General features: G+C 35.5%; 1 protein-coding gene across 9 annotated transcripts in view; it reads left to right on the top strand.

The window, feature by feature from the left end:
- The first annotated feature begins 7,665 nt into the window (after positions 1 to 7,665).
- Positions 7,666 to 22,792, top strand: part of LOC131038497 (uncharacterized) — a 413,595-nt gene continuing 398,468 nt past the window's right edge. For 2 of the 9 annotated variants that reach the window (XM_057970938.2, XM_057970935.2), the window contains exon 1: positions 7,674 to 8,210. In XM_057970938.2, the coding sequence (XP_057826921.2) occupies positions 7,978 to 8,210 (233 nt within the window). In that variant the 5' untranslated portion in view covers positions 7,674 to 7,977. Of the gene's footprint in view, positions 8,211 to 22,792 lie in introns of all 9 variants that reach the window. The other 7 variants (XM_057970943.2, XM_057970942.2, XM_057970937.2 and 4 more) reach the window with 7 other exon arrangements.

The following is a 22,792-nucleotide window of genomic DNA, read 5'->3' as shown; positions in this document are numbered from 1 at the left end:
CCTTTTTCTAATAAGAACATCATGTAGCCACTAAGAGTGCTCTTATGGATATTTAAAGTATTATTAAGAAAAATAATGGTTAGCCCCCTTTCATAACCACTCATGCATTTTTTTTTCTTATTTATTTTAAAATATTCTCTCAAAATATATATATTCTCAAAACCTTTTTCTATCCCCTTCTACATTAGTTATCTCCTTGTGCATATGTTGTTATTATGATATTAATGTGAGCATATTAGGAGATGTTTTAGTGGGCTAATTTTTTTAATTGAGAATGGTATTATAAGTTTGATCTTCTTGGTTATGAGAGACTTACATCCATGTTGGGTTTACATGATATATATGTGTATTTTGATCAGAGATTGAACGTGGTTTTGGGTGTTGTTATGGCTTTTCATCTGGGTGTTTTGGAGGATATCATACTTGACACAACAATGCTTCTTTGAGGATATCATCCAATTCAAGAGCAATTCTTCTTCCTCAAAAGTAAATTTGATTCAAGGAGCAACGAGCTACATTAAGGCATCTTCATATTATGTTTCAATTATGACTTTATGATGGATTGTTTGTGATTTGTCATGTTATTGCATCAACATATGGATAACTTATCCTACGAGCATTACATCACTTATTGAAGGTATGATCACATGCATTCAAGTATTTCAATTTCAAATCTAGCCTTTCCCTTTAAAGGAAAACTTTTCCAATTCAATTCAAGTTCAATTTTTATTTCAATTAGGGTTAATTCCAAACTCGAGGTTTGACCTAGGCAAACCCATATCCACAACACCCTTTATTTCCTTTTGTGTGCAAGTACAAGTACCCATAGGCACCAAGAAGATCAAAAAGAGACCAAGACCCAGAAGCGAAGAATCCGACCAAATTTCATCAAAAAATGCCTAGACCGGGTCTCTTAGTTTACCATAGTCCTATACTAGAACATTATGGGTGCAATAGTCCTCCCAAAACAAGTCCAAATTTGAATGGGAGTGTTTACAGTTTCTCAAAGACTCATTTCCAGAGCTGTGTTAAGAAATTCAATTATTTGGATAGGGATATGCCTCGAGCACCGTCATTACATAAATTTCAACTCAATTATTAGGAAAATGCACTCTTTTGGATTTTCTTTTCATTTTCATACATGTTCTGAAGTTTTTATTTCAGTATTAGGTAATGTGTGAGGTGAAAGATGATGATAAAAAAATATTGCAAAACCACAACAATCCTAGTTCTACAATAAAAACATTCACCATACACCAATGAAGAAACCTAAGAACATGCAAATTAACAAATTGAAACAATAATACCATTCACATGCCAAGTAGGGTTTGATCTCCATTGTCTTCTATGTTCGTTGATCTTGTTTGATATATTTGCTCTCATATTTTATATGTGCACAAGAGCTCAACAAAGAATAGATTGTGGTTGTGAAGTCACTTGATCGCAAGAAGGCTTAATGATAAACAAATTAGTTAGGTGATTGGTTAGATGAATTAGGATTATAAGGATAAAAGAATCCTCTTATATAGAAGACACTTTAGAAAATAGAGGGTTAAGATCAAGAGGCAAAAGAAATAAATGGTCAGCTAGGATTAAAGGGTAGGTAGAAGAAATAATAAAATAATGAAGGGGGTTGGTAGAGGAAAATTAAGAGACAAATGACAAGTATCATGAAGAGAAAAAGATAATTAATTAATTAAATAAGTACAAATTCAATTAATTAATAGAGGAAGTCGGACCAATTAAATAAATAAAATATTTATTTAATTTAGAGAAAATCTATTTTAAATAAATAAAAAATATTTATCTAAATAAGGAAAGGCTCGAAGAGGATTAATGAATTAATCAAATAAATAAAAATCTATTTAATTAATAGAAGGCTTAGGATAAAATAATTAATAAAAAAAATATTTATTTAATTAAGCTAGGACAATTTTAGGTGTCTACGGGTAGCATTATTGGTCCAAGTTGCTAGTTCATGCATGTACCTTCTTACCTTAGATTTGGCATTCAATTTACATCCTTTCAATTGCATTTTCAACTGAAAAAAGAAGGAATAGAATCCAATTACTATTCAACCCTCTTCCTAATAGAATTGAGGTTGGATCTATAGAGTTCACTTTCCTTTTAATGTGATGTATGTGAAAGTTAGGTCATTTCCTAGTTTACAAAGTTTAACTTGTGAAACCCTAAATTTTCCTATCTTACAAGTCCTTTGGATGATTGCATTTGTGAAGCATGGGGCAAGATGTGTGGATTCATACTTGGACTCATGGGAATGAATTGAAGGATTTGATGGTTCGGGAGTATTCATTGTAACTTTAAAAGTGTTTTGTATTTCTTTATGGTTGATTAATACAATGGAGTATGGATGCTTTTGGACGCTGGGTTTTTCCCTCATGAAGGTTTTTCTAGGGCATAGCTTTTGTTATCTTGTAGCTTGTCTATTTGATATTTGCATAATGGTGATTTTGTAAGCTTGTATGCATGATTTTCTCTCATGAATTGTGTAGGAAATTGATTACATGATTATGGGTTTAGAGAATTATTTCCTAACAAGTGGTATCAGAGCTATCAAGGTTGATTTGGAGTTAGAACCCTAGCCTGAGTGGAGAAGGTGTAAGGTTGGAGTCGTGGCCGTGCATGAAGGATTTGTGACATTACAAGGTATGAAACACATTTGTAGGTTATTTCACTACAGATTTAAGGAATTTGGGTTCGCTATTATGATGGGTTGTTTGCTGATTTGGGGTTTAGAAAATATTGGGTCAAATGGGTTTCTTGGTTGTGCATGAGGGTTTTGTGGGGAAAGTATTCTAGCTAACCTCTTGAGACAAAATGAACCTTATTGTTAGATTTGGGTTGGTCAAGAAACAAAGATTGATATAAAATTTGACCATGTTTGAAAAAATTGATTTTTTTAGCCCTACTAGTATGATTGTACAAACCAAAGCATATGCAGGAATAAAAATTAAAAAAATCTAAACCCATTGGCATAAATGTATTTACCTACAAGTAATATTAAAAAAATTAAATTATTTTGCATCGATAGGTTGGGGCCAATTTTTATTTGAAAAATAAAAAATAATATATTTTTGGGGGGTTAGATGGATTGGTACCCTTGTGCCCCATCCTTGCTTAAGGTACGCTATCAACGCCGTACCATTAACAACAAATGGTTCCGCTATTGGAGTGGTACACTACCACTACCAACCTTGCACCATACTAAAATCTTGCTTCAAACTTAGAAGCCCATAGAATAGGTGTTCTAGCCAGTGTCGATGGGGATCCCGGGCAGTGAGGCCTTGGGCCCTAGTTGGGGGTCGACCCCATGTGGCCACTAAAAAAATAATTTAAATCCAACTATTAATATTTGAAATCAAAATTTTAAATATTAAATTTTTTGTTAAATTGCCACCGAATTTAAAATGAATTGTTTTGAAAATGGGTATAGAACCGACCCCTACTATTTATTTTTTTAAACTTTTGAAAAAATAAATTTAAACAGATTGGAGATTTTTTGAAATCCACAAATGTGCCCCATATAGAAAAATTTGACGTTTTCTTCCAACTGCCATAACTTTCGCCCAGGGAGTCAATTCTTCAACTTATTATACTTGTTGGAAACTGTTTGATGGTGGATGATCTTCTTTAGTGTGCAGATGTTGGAGGAGTCCTTAGATCCTGTTTTTGCAGAAGGGTCTATCACATTTGTAGGCTCATTGGTAGAGGATGGTTATCTTCATGATGGTTGAGGATGGTTGACGTCTTGGATCCATGGAGGACACTTGGAGTCTTTTGTAGAGGTGTAGTATATGCTCTCATTTGACATGTTATCATGTTTGGTATTATGTCACGGTATACTCTTGATTAGTAGTTTAGAGTTTTTGCATGGTATAGTTATTTGATATGTCCATATGGAGCATGTGATCTCCTAGGAGATCCTAGGAGGAGATGATTAGATCATGATGTGACTATTTTTATGTTCTTGGTTTCAAGGTTGGAGCTTTGACATTAATCTTGGGTAGTTCTCTTTGTATTGATTACATGATCATTTGTTTGGTTACTTCATGATGGTGCTATGTTTCATTTGGAGTTTGGCATGGACTAATTAGTTATAGGTTCTCATGGATACTTGGAGACATAGGTGATGTTGGTGTTCTCTTGTGGTTAGAGACATATGTTGATGGTTTCAACTGGAATAAAGAGGAGCTTTCACTTAGTATGGACTTGACAAGAGATTGTTCTTGGACGAGTCTTGATGAATTGGATATATTGATGTGCATTCTCATTCTCCACTCTTGGTCTACTCAGTGGTTTACTACTTGAGGAGTATTGCCCATTGTTCCTTTCAAGTGCATTATGTTTATGCTTATCTTTCATAGATATGGATCTCAAGCTATGGGGATTGTTTGTTTTGGAGGATTCATTTGAGAGATGTTTGGCATTGGTCGTCTCCTTATGCATATGCTATTATTATGATATCATTATGAGGATATTAGGAGACGTTTTAGTGGACTGATTTTTTTAATTGAGAATGTTATTATAAGTTTGATCTTCTTGGTTATGAGAGACTTACATCCATGTTGGATTTACATGATATATGTTTGTTTGACCTAAGAGATTCAATGTGCTTTTGGGTGTTGTTATGGCTTTTTATTTGGGTTGTTTTGGAGTATATCATACTTGACACAACAATGCTTCTTTGAGGTGTTGGTAGAAGGACACATTATTGTTTATAGGTTGTCTCTCTTCATTTTATGTTTTCTCTCATGTTTTGGTAGAATGATGACATATCGTGGGAGAGTATGCAACATTTGAGTTGCATGTGTAGATCATTATGATTGTTCTTGGTACTTCATGTTTTGATTTAGTTACCATACCTTGATATGAGGACTGATTGGTAGAATTGATATGCTTTGAGCTTCATTTCAAATTTGGTATTACCCATGCAATGTGAGTTCCTAGATATGTATGTAGTTCATTGACAGGTTTTGATACAAGGAGATTGATTGCAGTTATGGGTTGATATGATGTTGGCATGAGTCATTGATGTTGATTATACCTAGGAGGTATGCGTGGTGGGATGTATTGGCTTGTGTCTTGTGGATGACATTTTTGATCATGTGGGTTTTTTCTTTATGATAGAAACTTGGAGCCTTTATAGTCATATTGCATTTTATGCTTATGTTCTTGGATTGGTGCATCTTCACCTTGGCTTGTTCCTTTTCTTCCATAGTGTCGTGTTGGAGGATGAAAGGATTTGTTGCATGAGATGGTGTTCACTTGGCTTTATTCTAGGTGTCTTGATGGAGCATGAGAGCATGTTGGAGATTCATGTGGTTACATGTATGGCTATGATGATGTGTTTCACTGATTGACCCTTATGCAATGGATACAACAAGTGGGAGAATGCTGGGAAATAAGGTGTTGTGCACTTTGCATAATAACTTTAATAATTATAATATTTTATTTATTATAGAATTCAGTAAGGGTAAAGCTCAAGAAATTGATGGGTTGTAGATTGAATTCCTAAAATGAAGCTCCTTGCTCCACACATTAAGAGAATTTTTAAGATCACATGAAGGAACTTCATGACCAAGTGGACAACTAGTGTTGTTATTCCTATCTACAAAAGTGAGGATATCAATAAGCTTCCAACTACTATACTATTATGATCAATCCTCTCCTTGGAAAGCTTTTTGGGAGAGTCAATCAACAAGTGGATAGAAAAAGAAAGAAAAAGAGCAAAATGGTAGGCTAAATTTAGGACAAGGCACTCTACCATTGACCCCTACATCACTCTTAGACACTTCATTGAAAAGTTTTGGGACACCCAAGGAGGATAAGCCTTTTGTTGCTTCATTGATTTCAAAAAAACCTTTTGACACTATTCTTAGGGACAAGCTTTGGAGTAGAATGGAGGAGCTTGAGATTTTGAACAAATTTAAAGAAACAGTCCACAAACTTTATGAGCAGGTTAGAGCCAACATCAAAACTATTGAGGGTATGTCAGAGTGTCTTAGCAACAATATTGAAGTCAAGTAGGGATGTCTTCTATCCCCCATGTTGTTTGGCTTATACATTGATAAACTAGAAGAATGGTTAAACAAGATCTCCGGAGCATGCATTCAACTAGATGATTTCATAGTGAAGTTACTTTTGTATGTGAATGATGTTATTCTAATTGCAAAATCTGCTCATGGATTGAGAGAACATTTGATAGCTTTAGAGCTCTTTTGTCAAGAGGTTAGGCTGCAAGTAAACACCAACAAGACCAAAGTCATGATATTTTTTATGAAAAGAGAGAAGTAGCCTATTAACTTTATCTTTGACAGAGTCTCATTGGAGATAGTGGAAGAATACAAGTACTTAGGAATTGATTTTCACAAGAGACTCAGTTGGGAGACTTGTAGGACAAAAAGAATCCAAGGATAATGGAGAGCTTCTTGCCTACTTTGGAGCATAAGCAAGAAAGCGAAGTTATGGGTTTGGAAAACCAAGAAAACCCTTTTTGGTTTCTTGGTCATGTGATTTGTCCTCTATGGTTGTGAGGTTTGGGGGAGTAGCATGTCAAACCTCAACTAGGGACAACTTGAAAGAATCCAAAAATATTTAATCACCAACAATCTTAAAGTCAAATTTATGATTCCCTATGAGATCCTTTTGGTTGAAGCGAGGATGTCTCCTTTGGAAGCATCAACAATAATCCGTTTGCTAAACAAAACAAGAAGTGTTTGAGCAAATGAGACATTAATATGCATGCATGTCCTAATACCAATGAAGAGATAAAAAAGTCGGGATTGCCATATGGACAAATCAATTTGGTTGAAAAAAATACATTATATCAAAGAGTTCAATCCCTTGTGGGAACATGATGAAAAAACTTATTTAAGGGCTTCAATTATGGGAAAGGCTAGGATTAAAGTTGCTCAGTTGAGGAGTAGGTCTCACCATCTGAGATGTCAGATGGATAGATGGATGGTCCCTAAGGAAGATTGAGAAGAACGAGAAAAGGGTGGTTGAAACTGAACAACACTTCATATTAGATTGTGATTTTGCAAGTGAACAATCTAAATGAGATCTTTGAGGAGACAATACTTCATATCCCAAATCTCTTAATCAAGATAGGGGAATAACACTAGTAGCTGTTATAGTCCCAATAATTGTTCATTCCTTGCACACCCAACTCCCTAATTACCAACTTTAAAGAAACCCAAAAAATGATAACTAAAAGCCCATTAATAAATTTCACATGTATCAACAACCGCCACTTTAGCCCCAGTAGTTAGCATTTTTGAATCATAATTGGCCCATTTGTGTGTCTTTATTGGTACCCATATTTTGCGACTACTGAGACATTTGTGCATAAGTATTTACAATTTTAAGTGCACGATAATTGGGGTGTCTTTGAGTAGGTATGGGGTGACACTTTGATATGTGTACTTTTGACCCATGCACACATAACAAATCGTAGAATGTGTTGTTACTACCGAAGACAAAACAATAATTATAAGCACTTAAGTTGCATACAAAGACAACCAAAAAAATTGTTAAAATACAATATAGTGTTCTCCTACACAATTGAAAACCCAACATTGAAAGAAACCTGAAAATAGATTAACTCCTCTTGGTCCGTCATAAATTCATTTATTGTAGGATTTTGCCGTAGAATCCTCCAACAACTGGCAGGATTCTGCCCTCGAATAAATTATTTACAGTATTCCACAAAAATAAATAAATAATCTACAGTCTTCCACAAAAGAAATTGCCAACTTAAGAGCTAATTAATGCATAGGTTAATACATAAAACTAACATAGCAATTTTCACCATTACAATCATGAACATTCAGTAAAATTTCTGGTTTCAAAACAAAGCAGAGATGATTTATACGATTCGAATAAGCGTCCAGGACTGTATGACTTCATGTGGTTGCTGAAACCGTGATATGTTGACTGCTAAGCTTGGTTAATGCTATGGATTCCGTGGTTATCTCCAAATGGAAGTGGCAGCAAGGACCGAGTCCATTCCAATTCTTATCATGCAGAACAAGAGGCAGCAGAACGTACGCAACAATAAAAAATGCACAAGGATGTGTGCTGGCGGTTGACGTGGGCACTGGTGGAACGAAGGCTGCCCTCATTTCTAGATCGGGCGGAGTCATGTCTACTGCTTTTGCTCCTCACGAACCTCCATCTCCATCGCCCATGTGGGTTTCCACCTTCCTCCTTATTTTTATATTTTTACGTATCAAGGATCCCCTCTTACAGAGAAACTCTTCAACAGTTGCTGCGATTGCCGAGACGATATTAATTGGGAAAAGTTGGATGCTGGAAAAACCTCAGCTTTTGAAAAACATTTTTTGATATTTCTTTTTCTCTATTTGAAAACAAGTAAAATATTGTAGAATCGAAAAATCACAATTTCTGAGAATCACAGATTCTCAGGGGTTCTTGTAAAGAAGAGTCATACCACCAACATTGCAATTAATTTTTTTTTCGTGATTATTGCCATTTCATTTACATTGTTATTGTGCTATCTTGTTTGATTGCATAGATGAACTCGAATACTACTCTCCTTTTTTTTTTAAAGTTGCTTTTCATTCAAGAAGATTACCCGTGGATTAGTAATACGTAGGCTTAATTGTTTTTCTATCCTTATGACAATAGCCTGAAGCTTTTTGGTTGAGGGGTACTATAAAAGCCTCAAGAACCTGTAACATTAAATTCCCATATCTTTCTTATGTAAAAAGTAACACAAATTTCCTCTGCCGCCTCGACTACACATGTAACTTGACCTCAATCACCATAATAGTATGAAAAATATTAGAAAGGGCAAGGAGCATTGATACTATAATTAAAAAAACTTGAACACAGTTAAAACCTTAGACAGATTAGAAAAATATTAATCCATAAAATAAATTGATGTATGACGCAAAATATTGTTTTAAGCTTATAAAATTGAACTGAGAGAACACATAGGTATATTTTCTATTTGTTTTCGGAAAAAAAATCAAAAACCAAAACAATGCACACAATAATGTCGATCATATGTGTTTGTGCAGACTTCAGGTTGTCAATTATATGTTTTGATCGCCAGAAGCTCATGCTTGCATATGCACGCTGCTAGTTTAACTCAATCACAAAAATGGTTTCTTCACTGGTCAGCGTGTGCCTGTATGCGTCTTTGCACACTTTTAAACTTTGAAACTTGACTTGCCTCATGCAAGCATGCACCATAGCATGGAATTGCAACTTGACATTTAAGTCTCATCCTAAATTTAGTGGTGCAAGCCCTTATGAGCCTTTGCAAACTTTCAAACTGAGAAATCTGTGATCACCTAGTTGGCACTTGCTTATCATACCTGATGAAATTTTGGATAACACAATAACTAATTTCATCATTGTGGCATGCACCTTGACACTACCTTGCACGTTTTTGGAATTTCAAACGTATCCCTGTGCTTTCATCATTCACGTGCCTGATATTTATGTTCTGTGTTTTGCAAACCTTCCACCTACTTCTATCTGGTGCACACTCAATCACTACTTAGCCTATTTTCACTTGAATCAAAATTGCCTCCATTTGATGGTGCGTGCTGTACACTGTCTTAGCAGATTTTGAACTTTTCATTGTCATGCTTCTCCATACTAGAAGGTTGAAGATTGATGCCTTGATGAATCTTTGCTATGTCTTCATCATCTACACCAGTTCTTTGCTCTAACTGATAAAATTGAAACCCTCTCTTTATTGTCCTTGTAAGAATGTGGAAGAAAGACGACAAAGACAAAGTAGATAAACAGAATAAACTCTGAAACATGGGTCACTTTTGAAGAAAAGACGAAGTTTTAACTTGAAGTTTGACACAACATAAATTTTTTCATATGGGTACAAGTTAGTAGTAGTTACCACAAAGCAATTTATACTTTGAGTTCTATTATCCTATGTGCTTTGGTAATTCTAGGGTTTGTTCTAAAATGGGATCGAGTGATTTGTTACTCTTGAGTTCTTGGTTTACGAATTTGGTTCTTGGTATTGTTGAATTGTGTGGAATTGTTTTGGGTCAGGGATTGTGATAATTTCATGAAGTGAATTTTGCACAAGTTGATTTTCAATTGTGGACTGATCTGATGGTGAATTATAATTCTGCATAAGTTATCATTGTAAACTATAATTCACTATTGAATTTGGGAATTAAATACAAAACCCTAATGTTGAAACCCTAATGTGAAACTCACTAGAGAAAAATATTTCCCAAACCAAAAATGTTGACCAAGTGGGTTTTGGGTGATGAGGAGCAGGAGACTTCCATGATGCAAATGAAGAGGATGAAAAAGCTACTGTTTGTAGGAGGACCTAGTGTAATGCCCCCTTCTTAATTTTATATTAAGGGGGGCAGCCTTTTCCTTGCAAAGCGCTAGGTTTTTCTTTAAAAAATAACAGTTTAAACTGAATCATGGGCAGTGCCTGTTTTTAGGAGAGACAAAAGTTAATTAAAAATTGATTTGTTGCTAAAAAACAAATTTAAGTATGGCGACCTTTGGAAGAGAAGGATATAAAAAAAGTCGAGCAAGGAAAATGGAAGGCATCATTGAAGGCAGCTTTATATGTTTGATTTTATCTTTTGTTGGGCAGAGATTGCTTCTTAACAGCCTTAGGATGAAACTCCTCTAGGCTTGAAAATTAAAGGATGAAACCCATTTATTTCCTTGAAAATTTGGTGGATGAAATCTCCTGACTCAAGCAGATTGGAAGTTATTTTCCAAAGGCATTTCAGTGTTGTTAAACTGCTGTAGACATCGAGTAATTCAATAATTCTACAAGAGTTGTTAAACTGCTGTAGACATCGAGTAATTCAATAATTCTACAAGAGCAAATATATATATATATATATATATATATATAAAAGCTGGTTATTGAGTATCTAAAACATGAAAAATCAAGTTTAATGCAATCATTAAGTTAGTAATAAAATCGTAAAATTCTTATTAATAAATAAAAGAGGGACATTGCGAATGGTATTGTTGGGAAATATATTGTTAATGTTCACATAATGTGAGTTGTTAACACAGCTCACATAGCGGTTTGCGATTATTTCTTGAGGTTTGTTTGTTTGTTGAGTTGTTAAAACAACTCATCAAAATAGATAATTTGTTTTAGGAGTTCCTCCTTTAAAGGAGATGTAACTCCTTTGTATTTTTAATATTTCGAATGGTTTTTAGTGTGGAATAAAAACGATCATCTGTTGTGTGCTGCTCTGAAATTTGTCATGGTATCATAGCTAAGTGTAGATAATTTGCAGCTTTGCAAGGCAGAATTTTGTGAGGTCATAGAAGTGTAAGAATGTATACTCTTGCTTCTAATATTTGTCTCCATCATTGTAGTGTGGGCGTTGACCATGTTGCAGAGGAAGTGCTGCAACTTGTAGAATAAGTTGCAGATTACAAAGGGCCGTCAATGCCAAATGTGAAGCGGACAAACTACTTGAAGAAGTGAAACGGACTTAATCACTATTGTTGGCCGCTGGTTTTTGGTTAAAGGAGAAGCTTCTCTATTTCATTGGCCGATTACCCCAACTATGCCGCTAACAGCCCCGTTTCTCTTCTAAGAGACTGTGATGGGCATGACATAAACAAGCAAATATGTGCTGAGAAGGCAGCTCGGTCGTGGTGAATTTAGCATTACGTACCTGTGCAGCAACAAGAAGACCAGAGCCACCTTCGCCTGCAAGACAATTTCATAAAGGAAGCACAGTTTGTAAGATCACAATATCTATCAAGTGTGGCAACCACAAGATACTTTTGAAGCAGATTGAGGGACTTCGCATACATGCAACCTGCTGAAACTCCGTTTTATTTGTATTTCAAAGCATTGGTGAAGATTTGATTAGAAGCTTCATATTAATTATTTTATAAAAAGGGGTTATTTATATGTTAAGTTTTGTAGGAAGAATCAAATAAGTTGTATTCCGGTTTAGTGTCTTAATAGTTCTTATAGAGATTTTTTGTCTCATACTTTAAAAGTCATAGTCAAAGTGTTATAGTCAAGGTGCATTATCGGTTGAGCCCGACACCTTTGACAAAAAGCGTAATCATGGACAAATTAACTTTCATTGAGAAATTTGAAGGAAGAGACTTTCATACTTGGCAAATATAGATGCAATACACTTGATTGAAAAAGATCTTTGGGATGTTGTCAAACCAAATTTAGTCATACCAACTGATGCAAACGAACTCGCGAAGTGGAATATGAAAAATCAGAATGCTTTGGGAACTATTGGTCTCAGCTTATCAAAAGCATATTTACACCATGTGGATTTTACGAAGTCAACAAAAGAAATTTGGGAGTCATTAAACAAGCTTTTTGGATTTGAAGCAGAAAGTGCCAAGACAACATTGAAGCAAAGATTGTATGGATTACTGTAATGTCCCTACTTGTTAGAGATCAATGATCACTGTCCTGCAAAACAGATTGTTAGAATACAACAAATATACTTATATATCTAATCTAATTTGCAATTAAACTTCAATTACTTAATTAACACTATCTCAATTCTTATTTAATACAAAAGGATACGAGTGCAGTGCTGGGACATGTCCTTAGGTGGCTGTGAAGCTCGCCTTCTTGGAACCCATCTTGGTTCCAAGGCATACCAAGAAATCGAAGGTTAATTCGATTCCTGTCTTGGATGTAATTTCTTACACCCAAGCCATCCAAGAAATCGAAGGTTAATTCGATTCCTGTCTTGGATGTAATTTCTTACACCCAAGCCATACCAAGGAAGACCATCAGATATGATCAATTCCTTGCCTTGGATGATGCATCTCATCATCCAAGTCTACCAGAGATGACCGACCAGATCTGTCTCTTCTTGAATGAACTTTGTCAACCAAGCCATAACATATATGCATATAGATGTTCAGTATATACTGCCTACCAGGGATTATCATAATCCCTCCATTAGGCCAAGGGAATTTCCTCCCTATAACCTCCATCATATAATCATATTTTTTATATTACATTTTACAATTCATTATTATTTTCCATTCCATAATTTACGTCTACATTTACATATTCTTTAATCCTTTTATTGATCCTAGATATACATAAATATTCTGCATGGGTACTTATATTTATTGCTACATATATATAAGTAAACATTAGTACTATATGTATTTATAAATATGCCTTAATATATATATGTGTATGTGTGGCACACACGTCCACACACATATATACCTTAAGACTCTTAACATCCCTTACTTGTACGCAGATTGTAGCCTGCGGTTGAAGTTCGCAAACTGTAGCTGTCGTCTGCAAAAGGGAGCTCGCAGTTCTGCTTGAAGTCCTCTCCTCCGTCCTTGCTACCCCCTTTGTGCTCCACGGAGGCCTTCCCTTATACCCTATGGAGGGGGAGGGTCGCGACCCACCATGGGGTCCCTTCCGCAGGAAGGGGCGTGACGGTGGTCGCAGCCCACTTCCCGCGCGGTGAGGGGGGGGGGCACCGTGGTGTCCTCCGTATACTTTTCTATGTTATTTTACATATTAAATATTAACATTTAAATTAATCAATCACTTTAAATTAATAATACTTTTAATCCTTTATTTATATTTAACTTTTATAAATGAATGTTTTAACATAAATAAATGATTTAACATAAATAAACGATTTAACATAAATAAAATGATTTAACATAAATAAATGATATTTAGTGATTTATTTCTACTTTTAGTATATTAATATTATTTAGCAAATTTACATCAGGTGATAAATCCAGGTTTATCACAATTACACCATGTGGATTTTACGAAGTCAGCAAAAGAAATTTGGGAGTCATTAAACAAGCTTGTTGGATCTGAAGCAGAAAGTGCCAAGACAACATTGAAGTAGAGATTGTATGGATTGAAGATGGATAAAGGTGCAAAAATGGCAGATCATATAATTAAGTTCCACTCTCTCCTAAATCAGCTAGCAGGGATTAATGAGAAAGTAAAAGATGATGATGCCAAAGCAATACTTCTGAACAGTTTGCCTAAAAATATGTCTGGAATGGTGTCTACATTAAGCAAGGTAACCATTAGTCTTGAAGGAGTAATATCTATTCTACTTGATCATAATGAAGACCAGAATCTAAAGAGGTCTTATTTGTACATAATAAAGCGAGAAAAGGAAAGTACAAGTCTAAGAATATTCCTTCAAAAGGAAAAATCATATGCTTCTATTGTAATGAAATAGGACATGCAATTTTGAATTGTAAGAAGAGGGCACACGATCTACTAGATGATAAACTAGGTCATCATGCTTCCTTGGCTGAAGAAACAAATTGGAAAGAATATGCTAGTAATGAAGAGCTATCTTGTCCTAGTGATGAGGAATATATGCTTTACATAATTCAATCTTGGAGGTAGGAGGCAACGGAGGAAGGGGGACACTCAGCGTCCACTCATTAGTCACCAACGACGGAGCCGATTATCAGCTCTGGTGGCATTTCATTTTCTATTGTAATGAGTGCTTCTATTTTCTATGTTTCTAATAATTGAAAATTTCACATAATGGGGGGGACTATAACATTGATATTCCATCTCCTGTTGCAGTGAAAATTTCCATTGTGGTTAGAGATCGAGTGGCACGATCATCAACGATTGCTATGTGTGGGTTATTTCCTTATGTAACCCCCTAGTGTAAAATATTGTAATAAACAAAAGCACTAGTGTGATGTAGTTCATGGATCTTGAAAAGGTTAGTGGTAATCCAAAAAACCATATGAGGTGAATATACCTAAATATTGCCATACAACCATGAAATTTAGGCCCCAGGTCTTGTGTTAGAAGGCCATTGCTGTTCGCATTTCACAAAATGAAAAAGCTAGTAATGAATTATAAGACCAAGAAATGATCACAAGGAACACAAACTAACTAATCAAGGAGATGCATCAGTTGGTTTGTGGGATTTGTCTCCATTTTGGGATCATATGTAGCCCATCAAAATTTGATTATTGAAGCATTAGTTGAGCTTCCTTGGTTATATATATATATATATATATATAGATACACACACACACACACACACACACATATATATATATATATATATATATACATTTTTTTTTAATATATATAATTGTAAATACATTAGGTACAAATATATCATATAATATTATATTTTGAATCTTTGATAGTGTGATACTTCATCATTGATCAATCGTAGTGATAAAAATATGTCAATTGGTAGTTTGAAATTTCAATATTAGGTCATATATCATGTATGTTTAAGATGATTCAAATGAAAATGATCACTACACTTACAAAATCGAAAATAATACAATAAAAAAATTGTATATCAGTCTTCAATCCATATCGAAAGTATCTAGATTTAAGTTATCCTTTGGTTCAACATCATTTGAACCACAAGCAAATGGAGTGCCACTCTAACTAGTTACCTCATGTGTAAGAGCCTCGTCATCATCTATAGACTCCATCAAGCTCTATAGTAGATGCATTCAAGTTGGTACACTTAGGGGTATATCCCAATTCTTTGTTGCCCTTTCCTTGTAGTCATCTTTCTTATGTGATAGGAGATTGTTGTGACGTAATCACACATTGCCCCATTGCAAATGGGGACCCCTTTGTTTTCACTTTTTAGGGTTGTGTTTTGGCGTCTTAGGTTTTACCTTTGGTCTCATGCCTTCACAAATGAGTCAATTTCTTCAAATTTGGAGGAGCCATCAAATCAATAAGGAGAAATAATGATCAAAAGAATGTTCTGATGCTATGGATGTGCTCAGACAAGTTGAAAGAGCAAAAATGTAATTTTTTGGGGTCAATTCTGACTACTTCCTATTTTTTAGGAAAGTTGCTTTTTTATGCTTTTTGCTTTTTCATTTTTGGAATTTTGGGGCCAATCCAGGAAGCTACTTCTTTGCTTTTTGCTTTTTTCTATTTTTAGGAGTTTCTATTTTTGGGAGATGTTCGAGGTTACTTCTGTGTGCATGGAAATGAGAAAATCCTGTTTCAAATAAAGTTTGATCTTCTCAATAAGAAATCTTGAAGGCATGAAATCCACCAAGGAGAAATGGAAAATCCAATTGAAAATAAATTCATTAGAGAAGTAAAAAATCCACTTGGAAAGAGAAAAATCACTTAGAGTTCGAATTTCCAAAATTGAAGACAAAGTGAACAAGTCCACTTGGAAAGAAAAAAAATTTCACTTAAGATTCGAATTTCCCAAGTTGAAGGTTAAGAGGTCAAAAATCCACAAGGTAAAGAGGACAAATCCACTTGAGGTCCAATTTTCCCAAGTATGGGTGAGCAAAAGGTTTATAAGTACTTGAAAATTCCTTGTGAGGTTAAAGGGAAATTCCACTTGGAGGTTGAATTTCCTAAGTAAAGAAGTAGTTTTAAGCTGTAAATCCACTTAAAAAATCCACTTCGAAATGGAAGAATAATTCCTTCATGAGGTCGATTTCTTAGAAAAGGAAAATCAATTAGTTTATTAAAAAAAAAATCAATTGTTTTATTTGCCAAAATCACTTAAGAAAGGAATCAACAAGTTTTATGGCTTTATTTGCAAATTCATTAAGGAAAGAAAGCAATGGCTTTATTTGTTTTTTTTGCAAATCGCTTATGAGAGGCAAGAGTTATTGCGTTTTTTTTTTTTTTTAAAAGAGATAGAAAACATGAGTTGACCTCCTTAAGGAAGGATTCACAAGTCTACAAAAGGGAAGAACAACAATCATTCAATCCACAAGTTCAATTTTTCTCTAGGCAGACCTTGCAACAGCAGACTAGTGAAGGAGAAGGGCTGATCAACCAAACAAAGCCCTCATCATTTACAGACAAAGAAGTTTCAGACATATATTCAGCCTTGGTGATCATACTTTGAGAACAAAATCGCAGAATTTTTCCATTTGTCTCTGGATTTTTGGACCAAAATTTAATTTCCAAATTTATAGTGGATTGGTATCTCTAAGTTCCAATTGTAATCAGACCTCCTTAAAAGGTACCATGTCTGCACCAAGGAATATGGGAGGAGGAATTAGTAGGACTCAAGTCAAGGAGATCATTAAGGGATTTCATTCTGAATCCCAAATGTCATCCAAATGGAATAAGGTTGGAGACACTAATTTTGAACAATTCAACATGGCTCATTACAAGGAGAGAATGTTTGGCATGCATACTGAAATGCCTTCATCCATAGCAACCGACATAATCAAGTATGGACTGCATCAAGCAGCAGGTTTCCCACCAACAGTTCAATGTAGTGAGTTGATGATTGAATGCACCAAGAGGTATGATCCACAAACAAGGTCCATCAAGGCACCCAATGGAGCAATCTTGGCCTATCTCACCGAAGACTTAGGAAGGTCTTTGGTATTCCTCGCCGCCAGAAGATGCTGAGTAGAAATCAAGAAGAACCACAGGCAATGTTTGATCTAGCACAAGAAGCTTGCATGGGTATAATCAATGCCAATCGGGTTAAAGAACAGAAGAAGCATCATTCTATGTTCGCCAAGAGGCTTATCTATACTGACTTCAAAGGAGAATACAATGATATGATTCACATGTTGAACAAGGTCATGGGTACCTCCCAAGGTGCATTCTTTCAAGTGTGGATGTTCTCATACGTAGAGGAGATTGTCTTGGGATTGGAAGTGATGAATTGGGCTAAATTGATAAGTGATAACCTTGACATCCAATTAAGAAACTTAGAAAGAACAAAGGCTTTCTACATGAGCTCTTATGTGGTATATATCTTAGTCCAATACAAAATATAGAGGTCTGATATGTAAAGGAGAAGTGGGACCTAGGAGTAACCAATTCAAAGTCTATGATTGCTATCCTCAGCTGCAATTGCATTATAAGGATAACTACAAGATAACTAATGATGCCTTTCTCATGTACACCACCCGATTGCTTCAAGGAGGAATTCACAAGAGATTATCTAAAGAGGCCATGACATTAGTCGAGAAGTATGGATCATGTTTCATTCAATTTCCAACCTTCACCTACATAAAAATTCAAGGGTTTTCAGATGTTCCATACAAACTTCCAAGGTACCCAACAGACAAGGTAGTCATGCTTGAGGCTGCAAGACAATTAGTTCACTTGGACTCCATTTAGAAGAAGGAACACAAGCAAGGGGTGCATTTTCCTATTATGATAGGAAAGATGATAGATGTATGTCTCTCACTTCAAGCAGCCAAGACAACTGATTCAGAATTGCAATTTTTCAAGCTGGGCGGATACAAAGAAGAAATTTTGGTTTGCATCCAAAAGTTCATGGAAAGAAGAAAGAACATATAGTGGAATTGGAGGATTATTGGTCCAAATTGATATATGAATTTGGGGTAAGGAAGAAGATGTGGTCTAGAATTCCAATGGATTTTATAAAGAATTGTGACTTGTTTCCTATTCCTGATCAAGTAAAAGATAATGGAGATTATATGCATCCTCAATATGAACAAGAGAAAAATAAACCCATCTTATTAGCAGGTTGGATACAACCAAAGTTGACAGATTTGAATATATTGATGAAAGAGATCATAGCTAACTCCAGAGAGTGGGTAGATCGCCAAATCAGCAGGTTGAGAAAAGAACGTGCTGCTCTTACCTACTCCAAGTTAGACAATGTTGGGGCTCCCTTAGGTCAGAATGAAGAAGTTGAAAACCGTAAAGGGCATGATATTCATAGTGAAGTTCTAGGTTCAAGGAAGAGGAATGAGATGGTTGAAAGCTCTCAAAAAAAAGGAAAATAAGTTACAAGTGAAGAGTCCGGGTCTAGGAAGCAAAAGGCTAGTGTTACTCAATCAGCTATAAGCACGTGAGCCACCAGAATAGCGGAGAAAATATCCATTGCTGACAATGAATCATACCATGAACAACAAATTGAACTTTGAAATGACGAACACCTAGAGTCTTTTCAAGAGCAAGCTTATCCATTCATAGCTTGCATGGAAGGGGGTGACACTCATGCTTGAAGATACAGAGGATACTGAAATCCTAGACATCAATGATAAAATAGATGAGGAGATAATTTCAGCCTTAAGGAGAATAAGCGATAACATCCAGTTAGAGGTTGGAATGGAGCTATCTATTGTACCAAATTGGTTGGCAAAGAGCTTGATGAAGAAGCCCAAGCCGGTAAATGAGGTCTTTCCAATCGAGAATATGCATGACTTCTTAGAAAGGATTGGGAAAGCTAAAGTACCAAAGAAACCAAAGAAATATTCTCAAATCACTAAGGATGATACAGGATCCAGGGTCTTGCAAGTGGCGGTTCCAAAGGGTGATAAGCCTAGAGATGAAGTTATCCCTATGGATTATGAGTTCACAACACTTGACATTGGACCAACCACAAAAGATCAAGACTTCCAAGAGTTGGCTGATACAAGAAGAGCTATTAAGGAGAAGTTTGATAAAACAAAAGAGAAGAAGGATAGATTAGAGGTGGAGAATCTGAGGCTTGTAGAGTTCATTCAATTGATGGCTGCTCTAATAAGACAAGAAGATGAGACATTCGTTCCACTGCTTTCCCTTCCTCAAGAATTAGTTGACAACCTCGAAGCAATGAGAATTACAAATCAAGCAACAAGGAGGTGGGCTGAAAATACCTCAAAGCAAGTAGAGCAATTCTTGGAGAGGTGTGTTTGAACCTATGATAGAATAGTCATGTTCATAAATGAATTTCATCAAGTAGAGGAGAATTGGGAAGACTTCCAAAATGTAGAAGATGAGATAATACCTCTTCTAAGAGTGTTGAAAGAGTTGCAGTGTAGATGTTGATTGAAGAGGGTGTTATTGATGAAAGGGCTTCATATGATTTCAATAAACAGTACTGTTCCTTGATAGTAAGGAAGAAAGTATTTGATAAGATGAAGGAAGAATGCATGGATATGAAAGACTCACTTGAAAGGATGCAACTCAAGATCCTCAAATCACTTGAGAAATTATTTGGGCAGGATGTCAATGATGCAAATAGTTTAAATTTGGAAGAATTGTGGGAGACTGTGAAAAATGTGTATCTCAAAGAAATGGAAGTTATGAAAGATCAGCTAGATGATGTAATGTCCCCTTCTCAGTTCTAGACTGATGGATGGAGTCTTAGCCTATTTTGGAAACCTGTAGGCTGACCAGAGATTAAATTAGGGTTTCTGTCTTCAGGAAGGTTTTTAGAGGGGTGTTTGGAGGAGTTTTACAGTTTGCTCCCTGGATTCTTTCTGGGTTTTTCATGAGCTTCAGGATGGTATAACATGCATTCCAATCAGAGAAGATTTATGAATTTACTATTTTTAGTAATTGCGACGACAGTTTGCTCTCTATAGATTCTTTCTGGGTTTTTCATGAGCTTCAGGATGGTATAACATGCTTCCAATTAGAGAAGATTTCTGAATTTACTATTTTTAGTAAATTGTGACAAGCTGATGACTGTTTGCTTTATAGGGTTTTTCTTGGTTTTTTGAGAGCTCCAACATGGTTTGACATGCAAATTCTTTGGAGATGATTTTCAGACTTACTATTTTTAGTAAGTCACGAAGGCTGCTCAAAATATGCTCAAATGGAGATTGGAGTCACTATTTTTAGTAAGAGCTATTTTTAGTAAATGATATTTTTAGCAGTACAGTTGTGCAGCAGAGTAACACTTGGGTTCCATTCTCAACAATCCTGTTCAGCAGTGGTCTCTCCAAGATTCTTGGAATCTATTTTGGTAAATAAATAACTTTGGTTATTTATTTAATATTATTTTCATATGACTTTACTAGGGCGATATTTAATATATTTTTTTGTAAAGTTAAAAAAAGGTGTATTGGGCGTCCAAGCTAGAATTAGAGAATAAGGAAATATTTTATTGAATGGAAATTCATATTTGGCATCCAACTTTGGGAAAAAATAAAAAAGAAGCAAAAGATATAAGTTATATTTTATTTCCCTAATGAGGCGTCCACTTTGGAGGGAAAAGTGAATTCAAATTTTTGGGGCTCAAGTCTATAAATAAGACCCTTCTCTCTTTCATTTGGTTATGCTAGGATTTGACAACAAAGTGTTGTCGAAATGTTTGTAGAATCTTGGTTTCGACGTTGCGTGCCCTCCTAGCTTTATCACAGTTTCGAGTTTGAAAGACAACTCCTATTTGTCTGAGGAATTTCATTTAGAGATTTCCAGTGGTTTTCAGAGAAGATGGGAGAGTTCTTTGGTGTAAAACAAACCCTACAACAGAAGTATGTTTCTATTCATCTTGGTGGGAGTTGTTATCGGATTTTTGTGGGTTGGCTCAAAATACTCGTATGCTTTGGGCGATATTTTGTTCATATTTTGGTGGATGCTGGTGGAGAGCTTGATTTATGGTTGCAGATTGAACTAGTTGCTGAACTCCCTAGTCATTTATCAGCATTGGAAGGCATGCCCTTGTTACAACTCAGTTTTGGTGGCGAGTTTACTATCCTATCTTGGTCGCCTAGCTAGCTTACTTCATTTGCATACAACTTGAGCTCATTTGGAGGAGTCATGAGGGAGTTGTGAACACTTTGGTGATACTACATTGTCTAGTTTTTCTGAAAATCAGACTTCATCCTTAACACTTCAGGGCTGGTAACATGGTTATTGATCTTCTAATTTCAAGTATCATTTACCTTGTAAGTTAGCCCATGTAATAACTTGTTTAGTAGTACTAACCAATGTTTTGTTATCTTTTTTCGGAAGCTAACTTCATCCCCACTGAGCAAGTGGAAGTGGCTGGTCATACCGCCAAGTTTTGTGTTTTTCAATTATTTCCAGTTTACTTGTAATTCCTGCTGGAAAGTGGAAGTGGCTGGTTTACCGCCAAGTGATTGCTAAGTTTTAGTCATTTTGTAATTCCCCACTAGATAAGTGGAAGTGGCTGGTTATATTGCCACGTTTTGGGTTGTTAAGCTTTCTATGTTTTTTAATCTCCTACTACAAAATTAGTGGAAGTGGCTGGTCAAACTGCCAGCATGTAATGCTTTCATTGTTTATGTTTTTCTCCCACTGCTTAAGTGGTCGAGATGAATGTTTGCTAATGCTAACGGGTGTTGAATGTTGTGTTTGAAATTTGAAAAAATAAAGGGGGTATATTTAAGTGGTATCAGAGATAGTTTTCTTACCAGCGTGTGAGTTTTGTTGGTAAATTCCTCCATGAGTGATAGAGAAATAAGATATTCCTACCACCCTGTGCTTTCAGCAGAAATTCAGAAATTAATAATGGGTTCATATGAGCAGAAGATTAGAGAAGAAATTCTTAGCATGTTTGAGGAATATGATACACTTCCTCAACTTATTAAGGAAGAATTACCTTTCAATAGTTTCATGAACCACCATCCGAAATTATGCTACAAGACTGAGTTTGCAAAGAAAAAAAACCATATGATAGCTCTTACTCTGTTTGCTCAAGAAGAGGAAAGAAAAACTTCAAGTGAGGAGTTTGAGAATGTTGATGATGATTTCTCTGACATGAATGCACCTACCATTGATGAGTTTGTCATTCAAGAAGAAGAAAAATCAGTAGTTGAGGTTGTGCATGATGAGTTCCTTAATGTTTCTTATGGACCTAGTGACGGTGTTGAATACATTCATGTGCTTCTAGAGGAAGAGCAGATGAAGATCGAAGAAGATACTGTCATTGAGATTATAGAACCATCTATGATAGATTAGCTACAAGGAGGTATGAATTCACTTGGTTCTCCGCTAATTGAGTCTAGCATTGTTTCATCACCTTCACCTCATTCTGGCAAGGAATCAAACCTTAGTTTGGGATTTGTTGAGTTAGATGGTGTTCAT

This window comes from Cryptomeria japonica, chromosome 10 (assembly GCF_030272615.1).
Source record: "Cryptomeria japonica chromosome 10, Sugi_1.0, whole genome shotgun sequence".
NCBI lineage: Eukaryota > Viridiplantae > Streptophyta > Pinopsida > Cupressales > Cupressaceae > Cryptomeria > Cryptomeria japonica.
This window is presented reverse-complemented; position numbering and strand designations above follow the sequence as displayed.